Raw genomic sequence first — 26,348 nt, 5'->3', positions numbered from 1 at the left:
CACGCCTGGCCTCCCTGTTCATCACCAACTCCCAGAGTTTACTCAAACTCATGTCCATTGAGTCAGTGATGCCATCCAACCATCTCATCCTCTGTCAGCCCCTTCTCCTCCCTCCTTCAATCTTTCCCAGCATCAAGGTCTTTTCAAATGAGCTAGCTCTTCGCATCAGGTGGCCAAAGTATTGGAGTTTCAGCTTCAGCAACAGTCCTTCCAATGAATATTCAGGACTGATTTCCTTTAGGATTGACTGGTTGGATCCCCTTGCAGTCCAAGGGACTCTCAAGAGTCTTCAGCACCACAGTTCAAAAGCATCAATTCTTTGGCACTCAGCTTTCTTTATAGTCCAACTCTCACATCCATACATGACTACTGGAAAAACCATAGCCTTGACTAGATGGACCTTTGTTGGCAAAGTAATATCTCTGCTTTTTAATATGCTGTCTAGGTTGGTCTTAACTTTTCTTCAAAGGAGTAAGAATCTTTTAATTTCATGGCTGCAGTCAACATCTGCAGTGATTTTGGAGCCCAGAAAAATAAAGTCAGCCACTGTTTCCACTGTTTCCCCATCTATTTGCCATAAAGTGATGGGACCAGATGCCATGATCTTAGTTTTCTAAACGTTGAGCTTTAAGCCAACTTTTTCACTCTCCTCTTTCACTTTCATCAAGGGGCTCTTTAGTTCTTCTTCGCTTTCTGCCATAAGGGTGGTGTCATCTGCATATCTGAGGTTATTGATATTTCTCCTGGCAATCTTGATCCCAGCTTGTGCTTCATCCAGCCCAGCGTTTCTCATGATGTACTCTGCATATAAGTTAAATATGCAGGGTGTCAGTATACAGCCTTGATGTACTCCTTTTCGTATTTGGAACCAGTCCGTTGTTCCATGTCCAGTTCTAGCTGTTGCTTCCTGAACTGCATACAGATTTCTCAAGGGTCAGGTTAGGTGGTCTGGTATTCCCATCTCTTTCAGAATTTTCCACAGTTTATTGTGATCCACACGATCAAAGGCATAATCAATAAAGCAAAAATAGATGTTTTTCTCAAATTCTGTTGCTTTTTCAATGATCCAACGAATGTTGGCAATTTGATCTCTGATTCCTCTGACTTTCCAGTTTGAACATCGGGAAGTTAACACTTCACGTATGGTTGAAGCCTGGCTTGGAGAATTTTGAGCATTACTTTACTAACGTGTGAGATGAGCGCAATTGTGCAGTAGTTTGGGCATTCTTTGACATTGCCTTTCTTTGGGATTGGAATGAAAACGGACCTTTTCAGTCCTGTGGCCACTGCTGAGTTTTCCAGATTTGCTGGCATATTGAGTGCGGCACTTTCACAGCATCATCTTTTAGGATTTGAAATAGCTCAACTGGAATTCCATAACCTCCACTAGCTTTGTTCATAGTGATGCTTCATAAGGGCCACTTGACTTCACATTTCAGGATGTCTGGCTCTAGGTGAGTGATCACACCATCATGATTATCTGGGTCCTGAAGATCTTTTTTGTATAGTCCTTTTGTGTATTCTTGCCACCTCTTCTTAGTATCTTCTGCTTCTGTTAGGTCCATACCATTTCTGTCCTTTATTGAGCCCATCTTTGCATGAAATGTTCCCTTGGTATGTCTAATTTTCTTGAAGAGATCTCCAGTCTTTCCCATTCTATTGTTTTCCTCTATTTCTTTCTATTGATCACTGAGGAAGGCTTTCTTATCTCTCCTTGTTATTCTTTGGAACTCTGCATTCACATGGGTATATCTTACCTTTTCTCCTTTGCTTTTTGCTTCTCTTCCTTTCACAGCTATTTGTAAGGCCTTCTCAGACAGCCATTTTGCTTTTTTGCATTTTGTTTTTGGGGATAGTCTTGCCCCCCGTCTCCTATACAGTGTCACAAACCTCCATCCATAGTTCATCAGGCACTCTGTCTATCAGATCTAGTCCCTTAAATCTGTTTCTCACTTCCACTGTATAATCATAAGGGATTTGATTTATTTCATACCTGAATAATCTAGTGGTTTTCCCCACTTTCTTTAATTTAAGTCTGAATTTGGCAATAAGGAGTTCATGATCTGAGCCATAGTCGGCTCCCGGTCTTGTTTTTGCTGACTGTATAGAGCTTCTCCATCTTTGGCTGTAAAGAATATAATCAATCTGATTTCGGTGTTGACCATCTGGTGATGTCCATGTATAGTCTTCCCTTATGTTGTCAGAAGAGGGTGTTTGCTATGACCAGTGTGTTCTCTTGGCAAATCTCTATTAGCCTTTGCCCTGCTTCATTCTATACTCCAAGGCCAAATTTGTCTGTTTCTCCAGGTGTTTCTTGACTTCCTACTTTTGCATTCCAGTCCCCTATAATGAAAAGGACATTTTTTGGGGGTGTTAGTTCTAGAAGGTCTTGTAGGTCTTCATAGAATCGTTCAACTTCAGCTTCTTCAGCATTACTGGTTGGGGCATAGACTTGGATTACTGTGATATTGAATGGTTTGCCTTGGAAACGAACAGAGATCATTCTGTTGTTTTTGAGATTGCATCCAAGTACTGCATTTCAGACTCTTTTGTTGACTATGATGGCTACTCCATTTCTTCTAAGGGATTCCTGCCCACTGTAGTAGATATAATGGTCATCTGAGTTAATTTCACCCATTCCAGTCCATCTTAGTTCGCGGATTCCTAGAATGTCGACGTTCACTCTTGCCATCTCCTGTTTGGCCACTTCCAATTTGCCTTGATTCATGGACCTGACATTCCAGGTTCCTGTGCAATATAGCATCGGACCTTGCTTCCATCACCAGTTACATCCACAACTGGGTGGTGTTTTTGCTTTGACTCTCTTTATTCTTTCTTGAGTTATCTTCCACTGATCTCTAGTACATATTGGGCAGCTATTGATCTGGGAAGTTCATCTTTCAGTGTCCTATCTTTCTGCCTTTTCATACTGTTCATGAGGTTCTCAAGGTTTGCCATTCCCTTCTCCAGTAGACCACATTTTGTCAGAACTCTCTACCATGACCCATCCATCTTCGGTGGCCCTACACGTCATGGCTCATTGTTTCACTGAGTTATACAAGGTTGTGGTCCATGTGATATAGTCCATATATCTGTTAGCTGTTTTCAAATTATTTCAATATGCTTTAATTCTGAGAATTGAAAATGCCCTAAATCTAAAATTCCTTTTGATACAAATTCTCAAATAAATTGATTGCCTTGTTTCTTTATACTGTTAGTGCTCTTTATACTCATTGACTCCTGTACTCCTTGTGGCTCAGCAAGTTTATTTAGCTTTGTCCTTTTTTCAAATTATCATTTAGCATTCTTATGATTGAGAACAATTATCAAAAATCTTGCTAATGTTCCTGCTTCGCTAAGTCATGATTTCAAGGGGCGGCAACTATTTTTTCCAAGATATTAATCCTTTTTTCTATATAATGAATTATAGAGTAGAAATCCCTTTTCTATCTCATTGATAATAAAAGGTATTTTTGCCTTCCACATTTCATCTGCAATAGCATTGAGTGGCTCTTATGTCTAATTTGGGATAGGGTATCATGTTAGGAGAGGCAGGAAAATATCACTTTAAATCATAAAGAATTGGCTTACATATTTCATTTCTCCATAAGTAAAAATGAGTATCTGTTACTAAGATTAGAGAAGGAAAAAATGCATGACAGGAACAGAAGTTGTGTCCTTCTCACTCCCTTTTCTCTCATTCACTATTGTTGCTTGAAATTGTTTCCTTGACATGCTAGAAGCAGTTATGATTGAATTTAAGAGAACTGTGGATGACTGTTATCATTGCCAAATGAAACAACTTGGTTTCTTTGATGCAACAGAAAACGTGTAAAGAAAAGCAAAATGCTTGTCACATGTTGTACAGTCTATGTAAGACAGGTGACGGGACATTTCTCTAGCTGACAGCTGAGTGAATTGCCTCATTTTCATTGTTTAAATGGTGTTGACCAACATGCTGCCAGCCTGGCTTCCCCCTTCTGATTTAAATACCTGTTTCAGAATGCCTCTGGAGGGCTGTGATCCTCTCGGATTTATGGGTGCTTGTATGTGGGGTTCTCATCACTGTACTGCACCCCTGGTGTTTTTGTGATAGAGCCTGTCTGACTGGTTTTGGATTTATGATGGAAATAATTCAGAACAGAGTAATAATTTTCCCTTGGCAATTACACTACCATTTGGTACTTTGTCCCTAAGGGGAAAATGAATGTGCTGGGATCTATCCATGAGTTTAGTGGCTTGTTGTAAGAAACAAATCAAGGTCAGAATACAAATGCAGAACAAGCGATTGTTGAATTTGGTTCTGGTTCTTCAGCCTGAAGGCTTTCCACGTTTGTGTGTGACACTTTATGGTGAACAAACTACTCTTCTATTTCTCCTCTTTTAACCCTCACAGTGACCCTGGGAGGTAAAAATTACTGTTGCTCCCATTTGTTAAGAACAAAACTGAGAATGAATATGTTGCCTTCCTTGAAGTTCGCTATTCGGCAAATATTTTTAAGCAATTTGCAATGTGAAGGTTTTATGATGTACACTGGGACTGCACAGATAAATAAAACTTAGTTCTTACTTCAATTATTCTTTTAACTATTTATTATGAAGAATTTCAAATGTAAATAAAAACCACTAGAGGTCTGTATCAAAACATATATACATTGCTCTGTATTAGCAATTATTAACTCATCAATCAGTCTTACTTCATCTGTGTCCCCAAACAAACTTTTGTACTATTTTGAAGTCTAGGCATCAAAGCATTTTCTCAAAATAATTTTCACTATGTATATCTTAAAAAATGACATTATTAAACATAATGACCGAAAATTAGTATTTCCTCTATAATATCAAATATTCAGGGGGAGTTCCTAGGTGTTGGGATCCAGGGCTTTCACTGCCATGAGCTGGTTTCAATCCCTGATAGGGGAATTGAGCTTCTTCAAGCTGCTCAGTAAAACCAAAAAAAATGTTCAAATATTCAGGAAGTGTTCAAATTTCCAGTTGTGTCATAAATGCCATATTTTTTTTTAGAGTTTGTATGAATTAAGATCCAAATAATATTACTGTGCTGTGGTTGGTTGATATTTTTTAATCTCTTTTAAACTATTGATTTTCTTCTTCACCTTAAAGAAATGTTTGATAAAGCATGAGATTGTTTGTGCTGTATGATTTCCCACAGTGTGGATTTTGGTGATTGCATCCCTACTCTGCATTTTTTACGATCATCTGTGTTCTCTATCATTTATAAATTGGTAATCAAATCTAGGGGCTTAATTTAAGGCCTTTTAGCAAGTTAGCCAGAGAAGGCCATGGCACCCCACTCCAGTACTCTTGCTTGGAAAATCCCATGGATGGCGGAGCCTGGTAGGCTGCAGCCCATGGGGTCGCTAAGAGTTGGACACGACTGAGTGACTTCACTTTCACCTTTCACTTTCATGCATTGGAGAAGGAAATGGCAACCCACTCCAGTGTACTTGCCTGGAGAATCCCAGGGATGGGGAAGCCTGGTGGGCTGCAGTCCATGGGGTCGCTAAGAGTCAGAAACGCTGAGCGACTTCACTTTCACCTTTCACTTTTCATGCATTGGAGAAGGAAATGGCAACCCACTCCAGTGTTCTTGTCTGGAGAATCCCAGAGACAGGGGAGCCTGGTGGGCTTCCGTCTATGGGGTCGCACAGAGTTGGACACGACTGAAGCGACTTAACAGCAGCAGCAGCAAGTTAGCTTCAGAGTTGACTCTATATGAACACATAAAATAAAGAGTAGTCTCTCTTTTTATGACGTTTGCAGCTCTAATAAGTCACTAGAGCTTGCAAATGGCGATTGATTCTTTCCTTTTCTGGTTATAAAAGAAATAGCTTCTCAAAGAGAAACTTGCTCTCCACTCTCCTTTACAATTTGGTGACCCAGTGATACAGTTCTTAAGAAAAGACAGGGGAAATGCCTGATTGTTTCCCTGCATTTTTCAGCATCAAAAATAATGAGCCAGTTCTCTGGTATAATGAGCCTGTTCTCTCCATAGTGACCAGTTATTTTGTTTTGTTTTGCTTTAGTTAAGTACCATTTTGACCTCTGGATTTAAGTATATTTGATGAGTTTAAATCCATTGTAGTTTTTTATCCTTATTGATACTCAAAACGTCTAACTTTGGCCAGGAGCTTCTTCAAGTTGGCTGCAGAGCGTGGATTAAATGGGATGCTATTGCTTCACTCTTATTACAGTCCCTTTAGATTTCACAGAGATTTCACTTTTGGGTTCCTCTTCTAAAAAGTCTCCCTACTGAGTCATCACTCTTTTGCATGGCTCGATTACACTCTCAAAAGTATTGTTTTTTTTTTTTTCCCCCAATACATCCACTTTTTGGATTATATCTTCTTGCTTAATTTTGTATCAGTCTAAAAGTTAGACCTCAGCAGTATATTTAGAAAATTACATAAGGAGTTATAGGGACCACATATGTGTAGCAGTACCTCTGTGCATACTCTGGGGGTGGGGTTGCCTTGATTTTGAGCTTTGTTGTTGAGATTTTGAAATGAGGTGGACTATCCAAGCAGTGCCCTACAGTCCTGTCCAGGAAGCAGCTTCTCCCATGCTTTGTATGCTTGTATTCTAGTCCTTCTTTCTTCTCAGTCTGAATTTAGAACCCCAAATCACTTTCCACAGCATTAACTTGTCCTTTTCCCGTAAGACCTTGATATGGAAAATATCTTCTGTTATTTTAAACATTTCCTCTTGTTTAAATTAAAGCTCATAATTTTATGCGATTATCTCTTTCTTTTTTAGACCATACTCTAGTACTCTGTTGTTTTTACTTCTATTAATAATATTTCTGAAAACAAAGTGTTAGTGTTATTGCAATGCATGATCTTCATGATAGGTATGTTGCTGCTAACTAGAGTTAATCTTTTCAGGCCAAAGTCTGAACTGTGGGTGTTCCTTGACTTGTAGAGATTAGACACGATAATGAAGGGACCCAGGGAATGAGGGGCAGTGATGAAGAAAGTGATTTTGGCAGAAGAGGCCCAAATGACCAAAGTCTAAATTAAGATATATCTTCAGTGAGTCCACTAAGCCCCCATTTCAAAGTCACAGTCATGTACCAAACCAGTCTCTCTTTCCACATCTGTTCTCATGTTGTGTTGTTCTCAAGGCCCCAGAGGTGATTCCCACTTGGCTTTTCCCATATTCTGATGCTCACTTTTTTAGCTAGAAGGTGGAAAAAGGAATAAAAAAAGTTACATTCTAGGCCTTTCAGAATAGTGGTTAAAAATATCAGGCTCGGAGCGGAAGATTGGGTTCAAATAACAGCACTACCCTTCTTAGCAATATGACCCTGGAGAGCTTAGGTAATGTTTTTGAGCCTCTGTTTTGATCTGTAGTTTGAGGATATTAATGGTGCTCACCTCAGAAGGTCATCATGAGGATAACATTGTGTATGTGCAGCACGTGGCGTAGGGACCAGCACACTGGGAGTGCTGACTCGGTATTGGCCACCGCAGTGACTCACTGTCTTTTTTCCTTTGTCTGAGATCAGTTGCCGATGGATGAAGCCTGAACACATGAACTCAGATTAACCAAGAACCATAATATTTTATAACTTGTAGCATGAGAATTCTAATTTGGGTGTTTCACCCAAGGAAAATCATCCAGGCCATGTAAAAGCGTTGTGCCCGAAGATGTCCATAGTTCTGTTACTTGAGATGTGAAACGTGTTTATATCCAAAATGCACAACAATGGTGAGCTTCACTTATCTTCCCAATAGAATATTCTTGAAGTAATCTGAAAGTAATTATGAGGAATTCCCAAGAGCATGGAAAATATTAAGTTAAATATGTAAACTTACATATAGTATAATAAAATTTATATAAAAAGCAAAATGTTGACATAAATTTTAGACAAGAAGGGATATACCCAGTTATTTTTAAGTACCTTGGTGTGAGTGATATTTTTATCTTTCTTAGTTTCCTATTATTCACACATTTTTCTAAAAAAGCAGCCATGTAGGAAGTTAGACACTCCACTGATTTATGGACCTTTAGGCTAATGATTTGATATCCTGATGTCAGTAAACACAAACTCTGCAAAATCATGATGTAATTTTTTATTCTTTACAGTCCCATGTGGCTCTGTGGAGCACTGGAAAATTTCACTGCCTAGAAAGAAGGATTCCATACTAACTTTAAGAATTGTATTGATATTTTCCATGGAAATTATAGGCTATGTGGGTAATTTTTTCTGGTGCTCTTTCAGGCTATTTTCTGTATTTAAATTCTGGAATAAATCTCTAACTCAAAGTGGAATAAATAACTTCTCATATATACAGTATATGTGTTTTTAAAATGTGTTCTTGTTTAAGTGATTTCTCAGTGACCTTCCCATATCATCTGATGCTGTTTTTAGCAAATTGAGCAGCAATAAAAAATGCATGAATAAGCTTCTGGATTTTTTTTTTTCTGATACCTGCATAAGAACCTATTTCTAAAACAAATCTCATGCATAACCTATCTTAAAAACAAAATAAAACATTATGTCTGTTTTCATGTCATCAGTTTCACTCACTAGATTATGTACCTCTCATGAATATAGTTCATATAGTAAGAGAGGGAGATCAACTGGACAATCATATTTTACTTCCTTCTCTCTTGGAAGACCACATGGCATATTTGAGTTTGCTCTCTATTCCAGTCAGTCACCCTTCTAGAGCATAAATCAGATCATGCTATTTCCTAGCTCAAAAACTTGTGGTGGCTTCTCATCACCCATAGAAAAGTGATCTGAAGCCCTTATTATTTATTAGAACTGTCATGATTTAGTGCCACCAACCTCTGCAAGCTCAGTCCCTCCTCTTTGTTTCAGGCTTATTCTGTTTCATCCACAAAGTCCTTTTCGTTATCTTCAAGATCCCAAATTTGTCCCTGTCTCAGGACCTTTGAACTTGCTGTTTCCTTGGTCAGAATTCCCCTCCTCCCGGATTTATGCAAACCATTCTCTCACTTCATGCAGATGTCCTCAGGGAGACCTTTCCCTAAACACTCTATTTAAATTATTTCCCCATAAATCTCCTTCCCCTAACATTGCTTACTTCCCCTTCAAAGCACTGAGATTTTATTAGGTATTTATTTGTGATTTGGTCTGGGATGTGAGAGGAGGGCATGGCAACCCACTCCAGTATTCTTGCCTAGGAAATCCCATAGACAGAGGAGCCTGGCAGGTTACAGTCCACCAGGTCTCAAAGAGCCGGGCATGACTGAGCACAGCACAGCATCTGGATTATACATACTGTGATTATGACATGTAAACAGATGTTAAAGGAAGAGAGAAAGAAAACCTTTAACCCTATTTCAAAGTGGTATTTGGGGAGGGAACCTCATGCAGGGGAACAATGGGAGCTTCTTGTCAGTCCTGACTTTGAATTCCAACTCTATCACTTATTCATCAAATGAGCTTGGCAAGGTGCTTCTCTTCTACAAGTTTTAGCTATCGTTAAAAAAAAAAAAAAAAAAAAGGACTTCCCTGGTGGTCTAGTGGTTAAGACTCCACACTTTCACTGTAGGGGGCACAGGGTTGAATCCCTAGTAAGGGAATGTAAATCCCTCATGCCACAAAGTGCAGCCAATATATATATATACATATATAGCACTTTCCTGGTGGCTGAGTGGTAAAGAATCCACCTGCTAATGCAGGAGATGAGGGGTCAATCCCTGGGTCAGAAAGATACCCTGGAGAAGGAAATGGCAACCCACTCCAGTATTCTTGCCTGGAAATCCCATGGACACAGGAGCCTGGTGGGCTACAGACCTTGAGGTTGCAAAAGATTCGCATGTGACTGTTTAGTTACATATATATACTACTTGACAATATGTATATGTATGTATACTAGACAATATATATATGCATATATATGTGTATGTAAACATATAGTATACATATATGTGTATGTATACTAGACTATATATATGTGTATATACATATATGTTGTTCGGTCACTCAGTGACTGAATAATAACAATCTAAAAAATGGGCATAACAGTACTGATCTTGAAGCTTTTAAGGACAATACACAGAAACAGACTGTCATTTCATAACATATAGGTGAAGTGAAAATTGCTCAGTCGTGTTCGACTATTTGTGATCCCGTGGATATACAGTCCATGGAATTCTCAAGGCCAGAATACCGAAGTGGGTAGCCATTACCTTCTCCAGGGAACCTTCCCAACCTGGGGGTCGAACCCAGATCTCTCACATTGGAGGCAGATTCTTTGCCATCTGAGTCACCAAGGGAATACAGTAATTCCTCAATATAGGATGTGTGTGTGTGCTCAGTCGCTCAGTCGTGTCAGACTCTTTTGCAACCCCATGGACCATAGCCTACCAGGCTTCTCTGTCCATGGAATTCTCCAGGCAAGAATGGAGTGGGTGGCTATTTCCTCCTCCAGGGCATCTTCCCCATCCAGGGATTGAATCTGTGTTTCTTGCATTGGTGGGTACATTCCTTACTACAGAGCCACCTGGGAGCTCCCTCAATATAGGATAGCTTAGCTAAGTTGATAGTTTTCTAAAATGTAAAATGAACTAAATTAGTTGACTTTGACCATGAAGCTAAGGACTTTTACTCTTTGGGGAAAATAGCTAACATCTGTTGGCTTTTCCAACTAACGACCAAACATTGACTTTGCTTCTGAACATTATTGAGTGCCTAGAGGACCCACTATATTTACATAATGACTGATTTCTTGAGAAATTATGTTTGGAAATGAAGAAACAAGTGTGTGGAAAAGAAAGGATGGTTGTGGTTGTGATGGAGGTGGTGGTGGAACTATACAAGTTGCAAAAATTGTTTTTGGATGTTTTATTTTTAATTATTAAGTATTTACTGAAGAAGGGGACTTGGAGATCATGTAGTTTGACCCATGTCAATTTACTGAACAGAAGAAAGACTCCTAAGCTCTCTCTCAATTTAAGTACCTGCTATGTAATAACACTTCTAGGAGAGTAGGAGTCATTTGCTAATCAGAAAGAACAGAACAGAGGTGTTGTATAATACCTTTGCTTTCTCACTGGCTATAAGGCTAGTTTACTTTATTATATAGACTAGTTTATTCAAAGCTATTGGCTAGATAGCAATGGCCTTCATGTCTTCTATTATGTGTATCAGTAGTAAACAAGATGAGCAAAAATACAAAGATCACTCAGAATTTTCTCTGGTATCATTTAATCTTAGAAAATACTTAATTAAGAAATGGTAGCAATGTTTGTTTTAATATACTTGCAAAGTGTTCTTGTTTTTAAGAACTGACATTATTGCCATGATTTAATTTAGTTTGAGTATGTATATTGAGTATGTTTATTTTGAACTAGATTCTGCATTAGGCTATGGGTGTAAAAAGATGGATAAAAAGCAGGTTTCTTTAGAGATCTAAGTTCAGTGAGTAAGAAAGTAGTATTAGGATAAAATTCTGATTAATATCATGATACTTATTATTAATAGGGGTGTTATCAAAGTGTATGTGAAATCATAAACTAAGTGCCTGAGTCAGTTTTGGAAGTGGGCTTTCTGGAAGAAAAGGAGCAGGAGGAGAAGGGGCCATGAGAACTCTCTTTTTTTGTGTGCAACTTTTCACATTCCTAATTTTGTGGGGCTACAAGCAAGTAAGCCATCTCTTGGTATACTCTGGTATTGCCTTCAGAACCCCCACAGATACCAAAGTCCTCAGATCCCTTGTATAAAATGGCATAGTATATATGTGTATCCTCAGTAACTCAGTCGTGTCTGACTCTTTGCAACTCCATGGACTATAGCCTGCTCTTTGCAACTCCATGGACTATAGCCTGCCAGGCTCCTCTGTTCATGGGATTTCCCAGGCAAGAATGTTGGAGTGGGTTGCCATTTCCTCTTCCAGGGGATCTTCCTGACCCAGGGATCAAACTTGTGTCTCCTTCATTGGCAGGCAGCTTCTTTACCACTGTGCCAACTGGAAAGCCCAAGATGGCATACATAGTACTTTTATATACTTTAAATAATCTCCAGATTACTTATAATATCTAATATGGTATAACTGCTTTGTTTATATTTGCCAGCATGCAGTGAATTCAAGTTTTGCTTTTTGGAACTTTGGAATTTTTTTTCTCAAATATTTTGAACCACAGTTGGTTGAACCCACTGATGCAGAACCTGTAGGTGTGAAGGACCGACTGTAATTCTTTCTTGTCTCTGCGGACAACGGTTTGCCAATGCTGGGAGTTGGTGATGGACAGGGAGGCCTGGCGTGCTGCGATTCATGGGGTCACAAAGAGTTGGACACGACTGAGCGACTGAACTGAACTGAACTGAACCATATCTTTGTTTTCTCTAGGAACTGACCACAAGGACCCGTGGTTGACACAGATACCTCCTCTATGCAGTTCCCTCTTTATTCTGTGGTGCTCTGTGGACAAGTGGGGTTTTCAGTCTCCACCACAATATCTTTCCACAAAGAGCACATAAAAGTCTTACAATAATGAATAGCAAAGAACAGTAGATAGAAGAGTAAGCTTCTTAATTAAGCATTGCAGTAATTGCTTCAAAACATCTATGCCCTAAGGGACAGTTATAGTGTCTTCTGCATGTATGGTGAGATATGTAGTAGGCTATTTATTGTTTTTAAATATATATTCAATTAATGAAGACTGGAGTATGATGCTCTGAAAAGTCTGAAGGTTGTGCTTTTTACTTTTCATTAAGTTTCAAGCACCCAGAAACCAATGACTTTTAAAGAAAACTCATTGTCAAATAGGTTATGTGTACAAGCCACCTATCACAGAAGATTTAAGAGTTAACATTCACAGGAATTCAAAAGTAGTTTTAGATCTTGGGTGAAAATAAAGCCAGGTAAGGTCAGTGCATTTTAACATCAGTTAATATAGTCTGATTTTAATGTCCTTCCTTTATAAAATATCCTCTTGCATGCCTAAAGATAAATCCCATTGTAAGCTCCAGTAATTAGAGAAGGAAGAGCAGAAGGTATGTGTGTGTTGGGAGAGACACAGGGATGGGAGGAAGAACTGTATAGGTGTATGCAGGCAATCTTCTATCCATTGTTTAAACTTCCCTCATTTGCTTGTCTTCCCCATAGTGTTTTTTAAAAAAAACTATTTATTTTAATTGGAGGATGATTGCTTTACAATGTTGTGGTGGTTTCAGCGGTACATCAACATGTATCAGCCATAGGTTACACATGCCCCCCCGCCCCCTCAAACCTCCCTCCCGCCTTCCACTCTGCCCCACTCCTCTAGGTTGTCACAGAGCACCAGGTTAGGCTCCCTATGTTATACAGTAACTCCCCACTAGCTGTTTTACACATGGTAATGTATATGTTTCAATGCTACTCTCTCAGTTTGGCCCACTCTCCTTCCACTACTGTGTCCACAAGCCTGTTCTCTATATCTGCTTCTCCATTGTTGCCCTGCAAATAAGTTCATCAGTACCATCTTTCTAAATTCTCTCTATATATGTATCAATATACAGTTTTTGTATTTCTCTTTCTGACTTACTTCACTCTGTATAATAGGTTCCAGTTTCATCCATCTCATTAGAATTGACTCAAATGTGTTCCTTTTTATAGCTGAGTAATATTCCATTGTGTATATGTGCCACAACTTCCTTATCCATTCGTCTGCTGATGGACATCGACGTTGCTTCCATGTCTGAGCTATTCTAAAAAGTTCTGCAGTGAACATTGGGGTATATGTATCTTTTTCAGTAATGGTTTCCTCAGTGTATATGCCCAGTAGTGGGATTATTGGGTCATATGGTAGATTTATTCCTAGCTTTTTAAGAAATCTCTGTACTGTTCTCCATAGTGGCTATTATCAGTTTACATTCCTACCAACAATGCAAGAGGGTTCTTTTTTCTCCACACCCTCTCTATTTATTTGTTTGTAGATTTTTTTGATGATGGCCATTCTGACTGGTGTGGGGTGATACCTCATTTTAGTTTTGATTTGCGTTTCTATAATTATTAGTGATGTTGAGCATCTATTCACATGTTTATCCCATTGTCTTGATTCCAAACTAATTTTTTATGCCAAGCCTCACCTCAAGAATAGAGAAGATAAATATCATCTACAGCTTCTTCCTAAAAGAGGAAAACCCCGTATAGTTATACATGCACTATTCTTTAAAAATTTGTTCCCCCCATCACGTTTTCTAGTAACATTTCCCTGTGATGATGCAAATTTAAGGAAACTGCATTTCAGCGTCAGGACCCTAAGTGTGCTCCCTACTGGGCTGATTCCTTTGAGCTAATGTAGTGTTCCATTCACTAGGATTCTACACACTTCCCCTATATTGATTGCATTATCAGTAGTGCTAATCACACATATCATTACCAGCCAATTACACAAGCACATATCTAAACTAGGTAACTTATTCACCAACATTATCTCTTACAAGTCTTAATTTGTAATGAAGTTGATTATCCTCTTACCCAATTGAGTATAGCTACATATTTTGATCTAGCAGGCTAAATGCAAGTTTATTGAATTATATAGTAGATAATTACTTACCTATGTTTGTAACAACACAAAATGAGGGCAATTTGAGAGTAGTCTGTTTCTTATTCTATTTAAAGAGTGCATTAGAGAAGGTTAATTGTTTTAAATAAAACATACCCAAAGATATATTTGTATATAAAAAAAAGCAATAAAAGTGTACTTCCTGCACACAAAACAGAATTGGGTATGAGAACTGGTACTTGGGGATGCAGTCATTCAGACACCCAGGTAGGTTTCTCACATATTCAGTATAAGAGTTCTATTCAGGGTCACTCTGAAAGATTCATTTTAGGGAGAAAGGACATGGAGGACTAATGAAGGTGTGTATGGGCTGACCTTGACAGTGAGGAACACTAATACTCTATAGGCTACAGTTTAGTCACATGACCACAACTAGCTACCAAGGAAATGAGAATTATCCTTTATTCCAGGAAGTGAAAGAGGGCATGGATTTTGGTGCACAGTTAGCAATTTTTCCTTAAGGACTCAAAACATAACTTGCTCTATTTCTTGATTTAATGAATACTTCACTTGCCTTGGTCATTACTTAAATTTCTCTTAGGCTTGCTTTGCTTTAATTTTATTACACTATGTCAAGTGTCCTATAAAACCTAGATTTAAGCTCTGACTCTTAGAAGACTTGTACATATCAAACAGCTGAATAATGGGGAATATGAAAATGAAAAGGCATTTTTTCCCAAAATTTTAAGTAAACACATTATGCCCCTGTTGTGGTGATAATTTTTTTAAGCAGGCTAAAATATAGGTAAGTGGGTTAGAATAAAAGGGTTAGCTTCAAAACCTAAAAAAGATATCACCTAGTTCAACCCTCTTATTTCACAGATAAAGAATGTGAGGCTTGGAGAGATGGACGGACCTGATTGTACAGCGAGCACTCAGGCTTTCAGGCTCTTCCTCAGTTTCAGGCTCTTTTTTTCTGGACCAAGTCTCTTTTCATAACATTATTTGTCATATTTTTTATTTGTAGTCATATTGCTTCCAAAACATAAGTCATTGAAAGATGTCCATCCATTTATAAAGAAGAAATAATACACAATAAATTGTAACTGACAAGAGGTAGTGTGTTTAAATCCATGAGAAAATAGACCCAAACACCTTTCTTGATTTTCCAAACTCAGCTGAAGGACTCTAATAAATTAGCTACTTACTAAAGATTCTTTTTAAAAAAATACATAATTTTTTCTTATTTCCTCAATAAAAGAATAATGGGTTCTAGATAAATCTTCTTCAACTCTAAAATTATCTAATCCATGGCAGATTTTATAATTTTAGAGAAGGCAAATTTATGATCACCATGCTAGTTAAGATCTAGGATTAAAAGTTCAGGAAAAACAAATTATGAAATCGGAAGTATTGGAGGCTGTGTTATTTTTAAGGAAGAAAACCACATCATTACTTTTACAACCCCTGTAGGCAAAATTTAACTGTTTTATTATGCTACATTAGCAAAAATATGAAGTTTTGTTTCTTATTTAATTACTCTTGCCTTTAGCCTAATTTCATGCTATTTTTGTAAGGATGTATAAAATAGAAAGTGTACAAGAAAAGTAGCACAAACCTAGGTGGAGTCTAAAGCATACAAACTTCAAGGAATTTTATGGAAATGTGGAAATTTGGGGTTATTTTCACCATTCTTATTTATGTCAGGTGTTAGCTATGGTTGATCTTATACCAAGAGTGAATCAAATCATTAGAGTGATGATGTATGTTCATTTATTAAATCCAAAGAAAACTGAAGCAGAATCTTCAGAGTTGGTTTTTATTATGAACATTATAAACACAGCTGCGAGTTAATATTTGTGCATAGAGTAGTTTTTGCTTATCACATTAGTAAAGACTAAATAATCTGGCAAACTTGCTGGAAATGAAGGTGAGAAGACTTTGCTCCCTCCCTGTCCACCTTCTACCAAACACAAATAAAAAAGTCCATCTAATTTTGTGATGCCACAAAAAATAATGGTGTGAAATGTAAGTAAAGAAGAGAACCAGGCTTTACTTGCTCTCATATTTACCTGCCCCCTGTGTTAGAAGTCTATATTCAGTTGATTATTAATGTAAAAAATCAGCAAATGCATGGTGTCACCCTGTGTATGCATCAGGGACATTAAGGCTAAGGCCATCTTTTAATGTACTCCTTACTGTTTTTCATATTGCTTTGATTTGTGAGGATTTTCTATGCAGTCCACTGTAGTGTAGGGATATTCACTTCTTTTGGATCCCTTTTTGAATATACCCTCTTTAAAAGTGGGCTGCATGTGATCAGACAGTTTTTAAAAGCTACTGTTTCTATTTTCCAAAGAATCTGACATTGGTCCCCATGGTGACATAGCACCTATTGAAAATAATAAAGAGGAAGAGTCTATTTTTTTTAACATTTTTTGTAATTTAAACTTTAAATCTAATTCTGCTCTTCTTCATAAGTGCTATATTGATAGAATTGTTTTTAATAGGAAGTTTAGAAAGATGTTTGTATGGTAATGTAACAAATACACTCAAAACTGGAAGTTGCTATTTTGATTTGATTATCCTTTTGAGGACAACCTGGATTAGGTGTCATTATACAGAAGTACATGAAAAGTAAAACAAATGCATTGAGAACCCAGAATTTCATTTCCGTTATCAATTATTTTCAACAACTCATGACCTCTGAATGGTTTCCGTGAAGAAAATACCTAGAGTTGATTTTATTCAAGTCCCACAATTCTTTCCTTTTTAAAAACATGCATGCTGATATTTTTGTGTTCATGCAATTTTTTTACTCTCTGAGTCTGTATATATTAAGGGGCATTGGCATCCTAAGTAGGACTATATTTAAAAAGTGAGTAATTTTATTCTTATAGTTCTGAGTATGGCTTCTTTATACTGTGATGAATCTTGCTTTCTGCCTTTTATTTGCATACATAAAATCTTCATTTTTGCCTCATCATGTATCTTTTCTGCATATAATTAACATTAAATTTTTTTGTGCAGAGCTGGGTATTTGCCTCAGAGCATTCCCCTGGAGATTGTCAGATACCTGTCTGAGGAAAAGGATTTTCTTCCTTGGCACGCTGCCAGCAGAGCTCTTTACCCTCTAGATAAATTACTGGACCGCATGGAGAAATACAACATCTTCAATGTAAAAAGATATATTTTCTTCTTTCTTCTTTTCAGAAGATAAACTGTTTTCTCATTATCTACTATGTTCAACTTGATCCCAAGTTATTTTAGTTCCTTCTAATTTGTGTTATCATTTTTGTTCTGATTCTGTATGGCACTAATGGCAAATTCTGAAGAAAGAAATGTAATACAAGCTACTTTTCTTTTCTGGCCTAAAAGTGTCAGTTAAGCTTAAATGCCTCAGAATTTAAGAACAAATATACATAGCAAATCCTTAAAGTTCAAACTTACTTCCCTAGAGTTAAAGGGTTCTGTGTTCACAGGGGACTTAACCTGGAAGAGGGAGGGCAAAAATCTTCACAGAATATAGACAGTTTCAGTAAAGATTCTTGGTCATTATTTTTAGCCAAAGGGGCATAGTAAATTCAATTCACTTCCTTAATTAACAAGGTTAAGATCAACATTGAGGCAAAAGCCTATTCATAATTGGGTCCAAGGAGATATAGGAGAGCAAACAACAGCTAATCCAAATAGACCTGAAGACATGGCAAACATTCCAACATGTTACCTGACCAGATTTCCTAAGCCTAAGGGCTGGAAAACCAAACCTGCACAGTTGACACAACCTAATCTAATGTAATAATCATTTTGAATAGCATTAGGGTTAAGCACTGCTAATGAGCTTTTGATTCCAAAATTTCTTATCACCAGTGAAATTTTGCATGCGAGAATGTATCTCTGTAACTGCTATCACCATTGAGCATTATTTATTTTCCTTTCACTTATTTGAAGACTCTGCTCCGTGTCTTATAAAATTTTCCTAATTTATAACATACTGGCTCTGCTAATTAACCTATGAATTTGAAGTGACTCGAGGCAAGATGGCTCTGACATGAAAGCTGTTTATTAGAGTCATCTAAACTGCGATGTCCCTAAGAGTCGCTTTTTCAAATCTTATCCTGAGCCTGCCTGAAAGCACCTTGGCTTTAACAATTTTTTTAATGAGAATAGTCTTGGCTTGACTGTTCATTGTCATTGGTTTTGTTTTAGTCTGCCTTTGCAGCAGACGTGCATACAAGTCTCAATACAGTTATGGTATCATTTTTATCTACTGGAGAAAGGCTTATTACCCTTCTCTTTTCTCCTTAACACAGAGACACTGTAATATTAAACTTATGTTATGTAAAACAAATTTACATTCTTGTGTATATTTGTACTTTAGATAGTACATCATGTCAGACACTTCATTTCCAGTAAAAGTTAAGAATTGTTTTACTGTAATTTCAGTGTTTTGCTTCCTTTGTCAAAATTCAAGGACCACATTAAAGTGAGGAGAACATATCTTGCATTACGACTAATGATATAATTACATCATTAGATGAATGGATTTTGACTTTGAAGCAGTAATACTACATCATTTTACTAAAGAGTAAATCTCTTGTGTGTGTGTCAGGTTCAACAAGGCTGGGCTTATCTAATAGTTTTGCATTAAATATGGTCTATTTACATAAAATGATAAAGATTAGGTACTCATTTTCATAAACTATATCTATATACATATGTAACTATGTATACATGGATTCATTATCAATATCTTACTTTCCTTTTCGCTACAAAAATTGTCATCTCAAATATTTAATAGTGAAAATTGCTTAATTTTTCAGTAGGCAGTAAAGAGTAGACTTCCACCATTGCAACTGTATTTTATATTTATTTTCTATGTTTGAAATAATAAATCAAATGAAATTGTAATAAAGCTTTACCATATCCATAATTTTACAGATATTCAAAGTAGGTTCATTTGGAAAATATTTTAAGTTACATATAATTTCAGTTGTCAGAGTGAAGTGATTTGAAAGTAACATTATCTTTATTTCTCCGACTCTTCATTTAGGAATATATTTTAAAGCAAGTTGCAACGACGTACATCAAGCTTGGTTGGCCAAAAAACAATTTTAATGGATCTCTTGTCCAAGCGTCCTACCAACACGAGTACGGTTTTATTTTCTTATTTGCTCCCCCCAGAACCGTACAATGACACGCCACTAGAACCACTGTGACCGTCGCAGCGTGAGACGGCCTTTCATTCTGCATCTTTCATTTCCCTTTCCCGGAAGGACTGCTGGTGGACAGCACGGTTTCCACCACCTGGTACTGAGAACAAAGGCTTTTCTTGGCCATGTTTTAATTTAAAATCTGCCTCTCCGGGTAGTTGAGATCTGAACCTAGACCCCTCACTAGAGAACTGTTTCCAGAGAAGACGTTTTTATGCACAGCTCCCACCCTGCTTAATTATTTCTTACTCAGCAAAATGGAATCCCCGTGTCTGAAAATTATTTTGTGCTAATTATTTACACATGTACTCTAATGTAGTGTACTGAGGTACCCGTTCTCTCCAGATATTAACACTGTTGGTTTTTCTTCTCCTTTTGATGATACCTAGAGAACTGCGTAGAGAAGTTATAATGCTGGCATGTAGCTTTGGCAACAAACACTGCCACCAACAAGCATCAACACTTATTTCAGACTGGATTTCCAGCAACAGGAACAGGTAAGCTGAACCCAGTCCTATTTTTCTGATGTGGTATGTACTACTTTCAGATTCTGAGTGGATGCTTTGCATTCATTAACTGGAGAAAAACAAGACAAGTTAAAAACACTGCAGAACTTTGTTTCAGGTTCACAGATTACCAAGCAGCCACACAGAAGCCACAGTGTACATCTCTTTGGAATATTTTATCTAGTTTTAAACTACCTTTCTTTTTTTTTTTTTTTGTTTTTATTTTTTAAATTTTATTTTATTTTTAAACTTTACATAACTGTATTAGTTTTGCCAAATATCAAAATGAATCCGCCACAGGTATACATGTGTTCCCCATCCTGAACCCTCCTCCCTCCTCCCTCCCCATTCCATCCCTCTGGGTCGTCCCAGTGCACCAGCCCCAAGCATCCAGTATCATGCATCGAACCTGGACTGGCAATTCATTTCATACATGATATTTTACATGTTTCAATGCCATTCTCCCAAATCTTCCCACCCTCTCCCTCTCCCACAGAGTCCATAAGACTGTTCTACCTTTCTTAAGCCAGGCCCTTATTCTTCATATATACGGTGTCACCTTATTTCGAATCTTGATAGCTTTGCTGTCCCATGAAAAAAAAATAATTGAATTTAGGTCAAACTCTGAAGTTCCTTAGAAAGGTTGTGGTATTTATTTATAAAACAACTGTGAGCATTTGATATAAATGAAGCAGCATAGCAAATGTTAATTGTAAAACCTAAAGACAAAAATGTTATGAAAAACCTTTAGTCTTTCAGCGACCTTTGATAGAAACCTTAAACTTGTGTCTTATCTTGGAATTTCACAGTACTGTATTTTCATATATTATATGAGGTTAAAAATATTTGATAGAATTATTTTCGACTTAAATATTATACTAAATGTCACTTAATGTTAATGAAAAAATATGAAGCATAAGCAAAATCAAAGATCAGTGATTTTCATACTATAGTTTTTAAAAATATTTTAGGTGTATTTGAATTTCCAAAGATCATTATGTTCCATTTCTTTTTATATTCTGGGAAATTTTCAATCACACTTCTCCAGTCTTTGGTCACCTTGTTAAGGAGAGTCTGATCAGAAGGGTGAGGATTTAAGGAGTAATTAGTTCAGAAGATTCTATTTTACATGCTTCAGGGGGCTTGTTCCTGGTGTCAGTGGCTGAGACAGCCCCGTGGGCAACAGAAGGAGACTTGTTGTAGAAGAACATTGAGAACCACAGAGAGTATAATTTGTTTACGGAACAAAATGGTATTTGTCTTGCTGAGAGTTGTTTAGGTTTAAACTTATGTCTGACTCCAGATCAAAATGTAGCTCTCCTGCTTTAAAAGTTTGTGAGGGAAATCTTTCACTGCATTTCTTAGTAATTAGTCATAATCTCTCACCTTCTCTAGAGTTTTCCTCTTTTCTTTTTAAGTTAATCCTTTTTGACCGTACACTGAGCTAAGAAGGAAAATATTTTATTACTATCATCTCTCAATGGAACCATCATATACTAGAAGATAGTGATTAAATTCCTTATCACTCTTCTCTAGAACTAAAACATCTTCATTTTTTAAAACTTATCCTTTTTGCTAAGTCCTCTAAAACCTTTTATATTAGTCTTAAAATGTTATTTAAAAAACTTTTCCTGTTTTTTTACCACCCCCTTCAATTCTATCACATGTAATTGGGCTATGAAAACTTTAAACATTTATCCAAAATCAATACATCCAAAATGTGATCAAGATATTTAATCATATATACATTCAAGGAAAAAAAGTGAAATATACTCTTCGACAATTGTGGTCTCAACTTTCCGCCCCCTTGTTTTTTTGTTTTGATTCTTTGATTGTTTTATTTGGCAATTTGACTTAAATGTGCTAAATTGCTTCAGTCGTACCAGGCTCCTCTGTCCAAGTCTTCCCAGGCAAGAATAATGGAATAAGTTGCCATTTCCTCCTCCAGAGGATTTTCCAGACTAAGGAATCAAAGGCATGTCTGTCCCTTCTCCTGCATTGCAAGGCATGTTCTTTACCACTAGCTCCACCTGGAAAGCCCCTTCTTTGGCTATAGACATGTGCTTTTTCTCAGAACTGATAGCTGTTTTTGAACCCTTTCATGAATTTACTCATACTTACCTACATTCTTACTATTTTATTAGAACTGAACTTATACCTTTGTATTACCATAATTTCTCTAAGGAGTATTCAAACATGATATCGTTTTCTACCTTTAAAAATATAACTATCGGGAAAATTGTATCTTTAAAATAATTCATTTATTTAATGAAATTTTATTGAGCAATTCTCAGTAGCAGCTTTCACTTTCATGTGTTGGAGAAGGAAATGGCAACCCACTCCAGTGTTCTTGCCTGGAAAATCCCAGGGACGGGGGAGCCTGGTAGGCTGCAGTCCATGGGGTTGCAAAGAGTCGGACATGACTGAGCAACTTCACTTTTAGTTTTCACTTTCATGCATTGGAGAAGGCAATGGCAACCCACTCCAGTGTTCTTGCCTGGAGAATCCCAGGAACGCGGGAGCCTGGTGGGCTGCCGTCTATGGTGTCACACAGAGTTGGACACGACTGAAGTGACTTAGCAGCAGCAGCAGCAGCAGTAGCAGCTGGTAACCAAAAAACAAAGAGAAGAGGTAAAGCTCAAAATTCATAGGAGATACAGCTCTGTAAACAAATAGTAGTACTTTGAAGCAAGAACCAAGCATAAGACAGTGTGTGAACCCGCAGAAGGGGGAGGTTGCTGCCTGGGAGACCCTGTGTTCTGCCTTATGAAGAGTGAGTGGGACCTAGACGACCGGGCTGCGTGAGGCAGGGCTGGGTGTGTGTGAGAATGTGAAGGGGAGGGTAGGGGTCCCAAACAGAAGGGAGGTGCATGGGTTGATGTTTAATTTTAAAAGAGTACAACAGTTTTTCACTTGTGAGTTTGAACCCTCTGTTACTTCCATAAACTCCTTATAAATGAAAGTGTCAGCTCATTTCAGTTCTTATAACTATTCTGCTTATTTGTGGTACAGTAGTTAAATTGGGGCCTAATTCTTTTAAGTTTCTTTTGTTATTTCCTTCATCGTTTTTACATGGTCCTGTTTTGCTTCTTTTTGTGACTGGGCAAGTAAACCTGCTAAGTGAAACTAACTCTGTGTTTACTAAGAAATACTCAACCAGCCAGCCAAATGACATGCCCCAGCGTACACAAGTGACCTCCTGCGGGAAGTGCACATGATGCTCACGGGGCTGGCTGTGTGTGACATCAGAGGTTTCATCTGTACTTAATAAAACAATAATGCACCCTGTAATTGGTGCTGAGTTTAACTTTCTTAAATTGAGTCAGTTAAGGGGAGGGTTAGGTTTCTTTTTAAATGTGCCTGAAGTAACAGACCAGTTTTGTTTGCTTGTTTTTGTTTAATTGGAACCTTAAAAATCATCTTAAAAGACTCTCCAAAGGTAATGTTAAAGTGAAAGTGTTAGTCGCTCCATCATGTCTGACTCTTTGCAACCCCATGGACTATAGCCCGCCAGGCTCCTCTGTCCATGGGATTTCCCTGGCAAGAATACTGGAGTGGGTTGTCACTCCCTCTCTAGGGGATCTTTCCAACCCAGGGATTGAACACGGGTCTCCTGCATTGCAGGCAGATTATTTACTGTCTGATCCACAAGGTAACATCATAACATACTAAAAAATTTTGATCAGCGAGATGCTATATATTTGTGCTAATAAATCTAAAGGACAAGGAGTCCTGGAAGAAGCAGCAGTTGCAAAGATCTGGGCTGCTTGTTACTATACAGCCTGGTCCTGATACACTGGGGAGATAGGTCAAATTAGTGGCACTGGAAAACAGAATGGAAAGTTGGTGCAAGGCTGGCTAATGGATCCAAAAAGTGCAATGAAAAGCTAGAGGTGGTAGCAGAAGTTAGAAAAATTCAAGAATTACAGTGGATGATACGTTGAATGAGTCAACATTCTGATCTCTTAAAATATTCAAATGCTACAGTGTGCTGAATTGTAATGGTGATGTCATGCATATAGACAGACTGAGCTGTGTTCAGGTCTTGTTAGGCTGTGGTTTGGGGACTAAGTTCAGCAGAATGCCACATTTCAGAAAAGGGACAAATCACCAAGCATTCGGGAGAGAACAATACAAATGATAAAAAAGATTGAGGAAACACCAGCTATGAGAGGAGGTCACGAGAACTGAGAATTTCACTCTAAAAAAAAGACTCACAAAAGATGATAGCTTTTTTGTATGAATAAAAAGCATAATAAAAAGGACAGAAATTGGTTTCTTTCACTGCTGGGTGGAAATAAATAAGAAATGATTGGCATGAACTTCACTGAGTAAAATAGAAGAGATATATTTTTTACTCTAAATGAATTATTATCTGAAAACCTCTGTATTGAAACACTTTTGAGATTATACAGTTAACTACATAGGGATCTCAACATATCAGTGTGGGATTTTCTTTGAATAAACATGTAACCTGAAATTAAATGTGTCCATGATAACACAGCCTCTTAATTTTGTGTTAATGTCTTTCTCAAATAATATTAAAAGATACATTTTTTTCTTTTTTAAAAAAATTTTTGGAATTGATTTACAATGTTATATTAGTTTCAGGTGTACAGCAAAGTGAATCAGTTGAGTTCTGTTCAGTCGGCTCAGTTGTGTCTGACTCTTTGCGACCCCATGGACTGCAGTACACCAGGCTTCCCTGTCCATCACCAACTCCCGGAGTCGGTGATGCCATGCAACCATCTCATCCTCTGTCATCCCCTTCTCCTCCTGCCTTCAATCTTTCCCAGCATCAGGGTCTTTTCCAATGAGTCAGTTCTTCCCATCAGGTGGCCAAAGTATTGGAGTTTCAGCTGCAGCATCAGTCCTTCCAATGAACACCCAGGACTGATCTCCTTTAGGATGGACTGGTTGGATCTCCTTGCAGTCCAAGGGACTCTCAAGAGTCTTCTCCAACACCACATACATCTGCATATATCCACTCTTTTAGATTCTATTCCCATATAGGTCTATAGAGTACTGAGTAGAATTCCATGTGCTATTTGGTAGGTCCTTATTAGTTATCCATTTTATGTATACCAGTGTGTGTGTGTGTGTGTGTGTGTGTGTATATATATATATATATATATATATATATATTCCAATAAAGCTTTAAGCCAAGACAGGGTAAAGATTTTAAATGGTTAATTTTTAAAAAGTAATCAGAAGTGATATCCATTCCCTAACATAAATTGATAACTGGTATCAATACTCTGGGCTTCCCTGGTGGCTCAGTAGTAAAGAATTCACCTGCAATGAAGGAGATGCAGGTTCAATCCCTGGGTTGGGGAGGTCCCCTGAAAAAGGAAATGGCAACCCACTCCAGTACTTTTGCTTGGGAAATCCTATGGACAGAGGAGCCTGGTGGGTTCTTGGGGTTGCAAAGTGTCAGACATGACTTAGAGACTAAACGACAACAACAAATCAATAATCTACTTAAAAAATACCCTAAAACAGCAGAAGACCTTGTACATTGTGGGAAAGTAAAACTGCTTACTGAATTAAAATTTACCGTGAATTCATTTGAAATTGAAAAAAATAAGGTCATTTTATAACAAAAATTGTAAGTAGGGGAGCCTCTGTGGAGCTTTGCAGCATACATAATACATAAGCTTAATATTGTTGCCCTTACTGATGATAATAATAATGAAAATTATATCTACTTTATTGAGTATTTATTACATTCCAGGCATTGGTCTAAGTGTTTTTGGTATATGATTTTTTATTTTTTATTTTCCTTTTACAAAGAGAAATCCAAAACTTACAAAGGTTAAATGTAACTTGCCAAGATTATACAGCAATAGATGGGGTTGGGGGAGAGATCTGGGCTTCCATCCAAAGCCTATCTTCTACCCTACAGCCTAGAATTCTGTGGTGGTATATCGAATTTCCATATATCAGTAACAGATGTTTGTTCAAAAACGATAAAAAAAAAAAAAAACAAAAAAAACAAAGAAAAACAAAAAAGGATACCCAAGAAAGCCAGTTTTTTCTGTGCACAAGAGTCACTGGGGAGACTAGTTAAACTAGTCTAGTTAACTAGACTAGTTAAAAAGCCCCCTCAGAGCTCTGATTCTTGGGTGAGATGGGGCCCAAG

The 26,348-nt window shown here is 37.5% G+C and overlaps 1 protein-coding gene across 1 annotated transcript in view; it reads left to right on the top strand.

Annotated features, from left to right (window-relative positions):
- TRHDE (thyrotropin releasing hormone degrading enzyme) overlaps window positions 1–26,348 on the top strand; it is a 456,427-nt gene that overhangs the window by 390,984 nt on the left and 39,095 nt on the right. The window contains exons 13-15 of the mRNA XM_055587431.1: window positions 17,518–17,665; window positions 19,541–19,638; window positions 20,090–20,197. Coding sequence (XP_055443406.1) covers window positions 17,518–17,665; window positions 19,541–19,638; window positions 20,090–20,197 — 354 coding nt within the window. The remainder of the gene's footprint in view (window positions 1–17,517; window positions 17,666–19,540; window positions 19,639–20,089; window positions 20,198–26,348) is intronic.

The sequence above is a fragment of the Bubalus kerabau genome, chromosome 1, assembly GCF_029407905.1.
Source record: "Bubalus kerabau isolate K-KA32 ecotype Philippines breed swamp buffalo chromosome 1, PCC_UOA_SB_1v2, whole genome shotgun sequence".
Taxonomy (NCBI): Eukaryota; Metazoa; Chordata; class Mammalia; order Artiodactyla; family Bovidae; genus Bubalus; species Bubalus kerabau.
The sequence above is the reverse complement of the archived record's forward strand: the minus strand, read 5'-3'. Positions and strand labels throughout refer to the sequence as shown.